Genomic DNA, 7,930 nt, shown 5'->3' with positions numbered 1-7,930 from the left:
TGTTTGAAACAATAGGTTTCAAATTATCGCAAATAAACATTTATAATGGTTATTCTATATGTTGTTTGCTTATTTTTTTTGCATGAATTGCTTTGCTTGGTTTAGATCTAAGTCACGCAAAACCAAGCCCAGGCATCCAATCACACCCTATGAAAATAAACTAACCAAATCTAAGAGAACATGGACTCAATTTGATACAAGACTCATTTGCACACTCTTTATGTGTATATCCTACCATGATACCACTACACTACATGGCTACCTTGCAATCTCCTACTTGATACCTCTTATGCCATGGTATGGCTAGGAGGGAGGGGAGCACCTCTATTTATAGGTGTTTATGATCATTGTGGTGTAGCCATGTGGCAACTTCTACACTCTTTCATACAAAATATCCTAACTCTAGAACCCTCCTCATCCTTATCTAGTTTCTTATATTTCTACCATACTAAAATATCTAGTTTTAGAGTATTCTACACTTCATTATGAACCATGGCAACTATAGCTCATGCATTCTCTCCAATTTTCTAGGTTAACAAAGTATATTAGTTTCAACATGTGTCCACTGATACTCATTGGATAGCTGTGAAAAAAGTATTTTTGTATATTCAATATACGTTGGATACTGGTCCAAATTTTCATGTGTCTAGCTCTACTTTGATCAGTGCCTTTTTTGGTGTTGACTGGCAGAAAGTGTTGATGACAGAAGATCTACAGGAGGATTTGCATTTTATTTCGGTCCAAATTTGATTTTTTGGAGTGCTAGGAAGTAAGCAACTGTAGATCAAGTACCGAGGCTGCAATAATATGGCTGGAATCTCTATTGAAAGAGCTTGGTATATTTTCGGATCAAATACCTCGCTTATGCTTATGGTGTGATAATGTGGGTGCAACTTATTTATCTGCAAATTTTATTTTTCATGTAAGAGCTAAGCATATAAAAATTAATTTTCACTTTATTTGAAAGCGTGTTGTGAACAAGCAGCTACAGGTGCGTTTGATTCTTTTCAAAGATCAGCTTGTAGATGATTTCACTAAAGTATTGCCGAGCAGAATGTTTGGAGAATTCAGGAGCAATCTTCGGTTCTTCTAACGGTTCCCCAATTAGAAGAAGAAAAACGACTAACAGGTAACTGTATGGGCTGAAGTTATCTGGGCTGTAGGGCCAGTTTTTGTGGGTGAAATCCAACAACTAATTGGGCCGACAGAGACGCTAGCTTCTTTGTCCGTCCCAAGTCCAAAAAAAATCCCAAAGGAAAACAGTGACCACAAAGTGGATCACTGCATTGGCATTGGATTAGTCTGATGAGAGCAAGAGGGAAACCGCATGCACATCAAACTCAGTTAAGGGAGCTCAAATTACAACTGTACATGCAAGATACTAATTCAATAGAAACTGGAAAAAAGAAGGCTGCAGATAGCTAGCGCACTATATCGAAACACACTAGCAAGTGTTGTTCGTGCAGAGCATGCAGTGCATGCATTGCCTATAGAATATATAATTTAATGACAACGATGTAACACCATGGTAATTAGCCCCCTTTTTTTACGATCATCGAGCCAGGTGTCCGATCCTTCACCTGCTGGGCGGCCTCTTTCTTGGTTCCTTTTGATCCGATCCGATCCGATCCGAGACCGGTAAAGGAAAGAAAATAAAGGATCGGATGAAATGCTGTGCTGCTATCTACTAGTTACTAGCCAGCAACTGTACGTGACTTGGTATATAGTATGTAGGTAGTGATCTCCATCACAATCATATCGTCACAGGTACGTAGGCATACAGGATCATATGCTTCCTATATATGTACCATGGTTGCAAAACTGTGTAACAAATGCAACTTACAAACTGTTAGAATTAGCTGGGATATACTGGCGTGCAGTGCAGTGCGGCATGGAATTGGAGATCTAGCTATCTACTGCTGAGGAAGATGAGATGGCCCATGGTGCTGGATGGATGGATGGATGGATGGAAAAGCGAAGGTAAAGGCGGGAAAGGAAAGTAGGAAACCATCAGCATGCATGATGCATCGTGCCATCGATGGAAGCTTCTTACTTTATGCACGCGCGGCGCGATGCATCATGATACGGATGATCTATCGCTACAAACGGTAGCTGCTAGTACAGAGAGCGCGCGCACGCGCGCCTCCGATCCCTCAGGCCTTCTCCAACGAGACATCGATCCTCAGCCAGCTCATCATTTTGCTTACACGGAGAAGAGAGAAAGATCGAGCTAGCTCATGAAAAGACAGTGGGCTCCATACTTTGTGGATACGAGAGAGGATGTAAGATCGAAGATATTTCGAACAATACGATGCTATAACACGATCCATTGAAGAATTTATTAATATTTTAACTATATATTATTTTTATAAGATGGATAAACTTACTTCCCTCTATCCCTTTTTACCTGTCGCTCGCCCTTTTAACCTGTCGCTCGAGCGATAGATAAAAAGGAATAGAGGGAGTAGAGCTACTCAGAACTCTCTCCGCGTACGCACCACTACTCACTTGACACACTGTCACTGGTCCGTTCTGATCGATCCGGTAGTGGTGTTCACTCTTTATCTTGCTTTGCCCATCAGTGCGCCTCATGTACGAGTATTGCTGAGATGGAGACTCCAAGGTCTGCTAAAGTTGCTTTAACCAACTATTACCTCAACTTTATTAATCTCACTAGCTCTCACCTCCCAAATAATAATCCGCTTATACATACGTGGGACGTATATATATGCATTCACTGCAAATTCGAAAAGTTAGGTCTCAAGATGGATCGCCAAGCTGGTTTGCTCTTTCCTGGCCTGCTAGCTTTTAACCAGATAATATAACCGCGTGATCTGATACCTAGCGTCAACATATATATACTTTGCCGTTAACAATTCCTAGTCACCAACTAACAGGGTGTCTACGTCGTACGAACGAACAAGTACCAATGGAGCACAGTGATTTGCACATCCACAAGCTGCTAGTGCCATGGCAAAATCACGCACAGGGAGATGGACGCGCGTCAAGCGCCGGTTCGCCTTCCATGCCTATAAATCACCCATGCCTTCTCTGCCATCTGTGCACAAGCAACCACACAGAGAGCTACGATTCCAGTGGCAGCTAGCGCGATGAGGTCCGCTCTCCTCTTGGCCCTAGTCCTCACACTTGCTGCAAGTGTTCCTGACCTTGCCTGTGGCAGGGTGATCGACCCAAAGCCACGGCCCAAACCAACACCACAGCCCGAACCACAACCTGATCCAAAGCCAGATCCCAAACCAACACCACAACCAGACCCAAAGCCAGATCCCAAACCAACACCACAACCCAACCCAAAGCCACAACCGCAGCCTGATCCAAACCCGGCACCACAGCCCGACCCAAAGCCCCAACCGCAGCCTGATCCAAACCCAACACCACAACCTGACCCAAACCCCCAACCGCAGCCCGATCCAAAGCCCCAACCGCAGCCTGATCCAAACCTCACACCACGACCTGACCCAAAGCCCCAACCGCAGCCTGACCTGAAGCCGCAACCGCAGCCTGATCCAAACCCTGCGCCACAACCTGACAAGAAACCGGAACCCAAACCAACACCACAGCCTGACCCAAAGCCCCAACCGCAGCCCGATCCAAACCCCACGCCACAACCTGACCCGAAGCCGGAACCCAAACCAACACCACAGCCTGATCCAAAGCCAGAACCGCAACCGGATCCGAATAACCCCGCTCCACAACCTGACCTAAAGCCCGAACCCCAACCGGGACCGTCAAAGCTAGAGCTTGAGCTGAACCCCAAATCTTCACTTGAAGAAAAATCAAAGCCAAGGGCATCCACGCCAGTTCCCCGCCCAGATCCTAAACCCACACCGAAGCCCAAACCCAAGCCTGAGCCAAGCCCGAAACCTACACCTGAGCCTGAGCCGAAACCCCAACCTCAACCATCCAAGCCAGATCCCCAGCCAGGCCCCAAACCGACACCATCAAAGCCGGAGCCACCGTCCCTCTCGTCACCCATTGGCACAGGCACCATGGGAGGGAACTGAGAGAATGTGACCGACCAACGCGCATGCAACCCATGCATCTATCTAGCTCTTGGCTATGACCAAGCAATAGTATTTGTGTAAGAGTGAGCTATGTACATGTAGCACTACTGTTTTGTGTGGACGTATATGTGTATCAACGTTTTCCGGTGCGTGTTTCCATCATCAGCATGCATTCACGTGCTTATGCTGTACTATGTTTTTGTATCATCAATGAATAAAAGAAACAAGTCTTATGTGTGTTGTTGTACTCGATTTTTTTGTTGTTGCATGAGCAAATACAAGGCACCGTCTATTTCATTGATAGAGCAATGAGTTTAACAGAAGTATTACAGAATTTACTGATTTTCGCTTTCGAGAGCAAGGTACCAATGCAAGGGGCGTGTGATCCAATAATAATATCCGATTTATTTCCAGTTAGTACTGGTGCTTTATGTTTTAGTGTGTGAAGCTGAAAATAAAAATAAAAGGCAGAATGACCCATCCGTAGTGTGGCAAGAACAAAGAGCACTACAGTACACATGCCGTTCCCAAAAGCAAGAGGTTTTATTTTTAAAGTCAAATATCTCTAACATTAAGTTTATAGAAAAATGCATCGTCGTAACATCAAATTAATTTCATTAAATCCATCATGAAATATGTATGTGTTTATTTGGTATTAATGTGCTGTAGATGTTAATATATTTTCTACAAACTTAATTGAAGTTAAAGAATTTTGATATAGAACAAAACTAAAATCTCTTACATTTTAGTACCAAGGGAGTATAACAAGATTTTTTTTCTTTTTTGCAAAAGATCCTAAAAAATGAAAATGCTCAAACTCCATCAGTAAAATTCTGAGCGGATTGAAAGATAAAAAACTTGAGCTATGTAGCTCACGCATTGGACCGAAAATGTCATGTAATAAAAAAATATATAAACACATCCAACAGACTTGCAACAACATGTGAGGCAAAAAGCATGAGCTTTAGGTCACTCATTGATCCAAGAATCCTCCGAGAAAGAGATAACCATGGACACCTCCACAGTAGTTGAACGATATGGGAGGCTAAAAAACACGAGGATAGCACAAGCTTTTTACAAATATTTGGTCAAAATTTCAAAATGCTCTTACTCCTCCAATACATCCAGAGAAAATAGGAAGATCCAAAAAAAATTGAGCTATAGCCTAATGAATTGGACTGGAAATGCCACGGCATCTGAAAATCCAGAGACATGTTAGATAGACCTGCAACAACATGAGAGGTAAAAAAAACATGAGCTTTAGATAATCCTTTGAGCAAATTCTCTGAAACAAAGATATCCATGGACACCTGCACAACAAGAACGGTGTGGGAGGCTGAAATAATTCATCAAAATTTTAAAATGCCCTTACTCCTCCAGTATCGAAAGCGAATAGAAAGAAAAAAAAAACATGCTCTATATATCTCACGAATTGGGCCAAAAATGGCCCCGACCATCCACAGACAAGTCGACAGACCTCTGCAACAAAAACAATCAATTATTGCAGCTACGTAGCCATATGGGCCGATTCAAGTGGGAATATGGCCCACTTGGCTGGAAAACTGAATAAAGCCGGACCTTCTCTTCAACTATATATATGCCGCCTTTCCTTAAAAAGAACAACAACTACATGTGCTGCTAAACATGCTCTATATTATTTTTTATTCCTGATGATTCTTCAATTTATTATGGCAACACTAGGTGTTAATCAACGGCACGTTAACTTAGAGATGGAATTGTTGCACAGTGTACAGTGTGTGTGCTTCTGTCTCTTTTGGTTGCAATTCAGAGGAGAGGAGAGAGCCATTCTTCTTTTGTCATACAGTAATCTGAAATATCGGTACTGCATACTCTGCCGCATGCATGCATCCATGACTATGAATTGACGTACTGGCTTCAACTTGCCCTGGTCAAGAGCATCAAATTCTCGCCTAGTATATATAATCCACATGCATGCTCCTAGCTCCTTCTACTTACTGGCGATGAATTAAGCTTCTTTTTGTGCTTATGTGTCGTCAAAAAAATTTGATGTCAGGCACGCATGCAGCTAATTCCTTCTAGAAGCTGGTATGCTCACTCTCAGCTCCCAACTGATTAGAAAAAGGTTGATCCGCAAATCTAACAAAGGCACAAAAAGTTTACCTTTGCCCAGACCAAATAAAGGACCAGCTAGAAAATGCATCTGATTCCAGAGTACTGGTTACTCATTATAAATCTAGTTTTGTATCTATATATGCCTGCCACACAACACAAATCAATCTGAAACCATGCCCATTGCTGCTGATCTATTCGGAGCAAGAAAAGTCGTCTCTGCTAGCTAGCCGTATATGATTATGGTTTAGTTTGTTCCTGCTGGTAGGTCATGCATTATACTGTTTCCAACTTAATTATAACTGAATCAAGCTAGCCTTTATCTCCACTTTATACTCTTGTTTAAACACCTACGCCTCATCTTATTACGTAATTTCGATTACGTATACATATCACCCCTTTACAGCATCAGCATCACCATCCAGCAAAGCAGCATGCATGATTTCAACCACTGCATCCATTGAACTCAAACAACAGAACCTTTTCATAACTGTCCCTACACAATATATGTATATATGTAAAGAAACTGTTATGGGACAAGCTTAACATTATTATTTGGGAGGATATGATGAGGGCCAAGCATTTGAAGGCCAGTCTTCTTCCAGGTTTATTTATAGGCCAGCTATGCGCTAATTTGTTGAGTAAAGCTCATACGACTTTTCACAAGCTGTGTAGCCTAATGTAATACTTAAGTGACGACAAATTATGCATGTGACGGATAGATGTGTCTCATCTTGTTAAGAATTAGCACTCGGCTTCCAAATAGATAAAAAATGGAAAATGAATACAGCTAATTAAGCTAGTATATCCAAATGATTAATAACAGGTTAACGAAGCGTTTGCATGCATGCAATTTCATTGTCCCGATAGAGGCTAAAAATGTCTAGTAGATAATAATCATATTGGCATGCAAATGAAAAGAGAACGTGCATGTAAGCAGAGGGAATAGGAACCCAAAGTACATGGCTAAATGAAGAGTGGATGGATGTGAAAATGCGCTACAAGGTTTTGGGAAGAGACACCTTTGGTTACTTGACAACTAATACACGAACTAGGACTAAATTGGATACTTCTATTTCGACAAGAATGCCGTGGTTAAAGCAAGAATTATATATGCAACTTATAGAAATTCAAGATGATATGATATATGCCATTATCTTAAAAAAAAATTCTAGGAGCTAATGTGAGTCACCTACAATGGTGGCCTATATACACAGCAGGGTAGAACAATTAGAAATTCTTCATGATTCCCTAATAATTAATGAACCCACATAATTATTCATAGGTTGAATGACACAGCTCCAGGCTGTGTACAATGTATACCCAATGATTATTTATTCTACCCCTATCCATGCCGTACGTGTCACCATTTCACCACAACCCTCCAAAACACTTTTTTTCCCCTTCATATAGATATTCAGGTTCAACAAGTGTATATATACAACATGAAGTAGGAAAAATATTCTTTATTCTTTTGATGTTTTATTATATGTTTTACTGGAACAAATTCATGAATCCATATATTTGTATTTTAATTAGTGATTGAGGAAGAAGAAAAATGCTGCTATTGATATGATGATTGTGACAGTAGTAGAATGTTTAGAATTGCCACCTGATCTCAAAAATACTATAGATATATATTCTAATGTAGTACTTTGCTTGTTACTTTGAACATAGCAAAGTTACTATATATATTCTAAAGTACATATAACAGCATAGGTAAAGATATAAATTTCATAATGAAACTTGAAACCTATTAATACCAGCTTCACATACATAGCAGTTTAATTACATATACTATTTCAAATATGGAT

At 41.0% G+C, this 7,930-nt stretch overlaps 1 protein-coding gene across 1 annotated transcript; it reads left to right on the top strand.

Moving 5' to 3' along the window:
• The first annotated feature begins 3,068 nt into the window (after positions 1 to 3,068).
• On the top strand, positions 3,069 to 4,272 carry LOC101761803 (vegetative cell wall protein gp1). The gene has a single exon (XM_012846934.1). The coding sequence runs from the start codon at positions 3,111 to 3,113 to the stop codon at positions 4,023 to 4,025; it is 915 nt and encodes a 304-aa protein (XP_012702388.1). The 5' UTR covers positions 3,069 to 3,110; the 3' UTR covers positions 4,026 to 4,272.
• Positions 4,273 to 7,930: the final 3,658 nt, after the last annotated feature.

This window comes from Setaria italica, chromosome VI, assembly GCF_000263155.2.
Source record: "Setaria italica strain Yugu1 chromosome VI, Setaria_italica_v2.0, whole genome shotgun sequence".
Lineage (NCBI taxonomy): Eukaryota > Viridiplantae > Streptophyta > Magnoliopsida > Poales > Poaceae > Setaria > Setaria italica.
This window is presented reverse-complemented; position numbering and strand designations above follow the sequence as displayed.

What these genes read in the sequence shown, in the direction of transcription:
- LOC101761803 (XM_012846934.1), top strand. Translation starts at nt 3,111, where the DNA reads ATGAGGTCCGCTCTCCTCTTGGCCCTAGTCCTCACACTTGCTGCAAGT.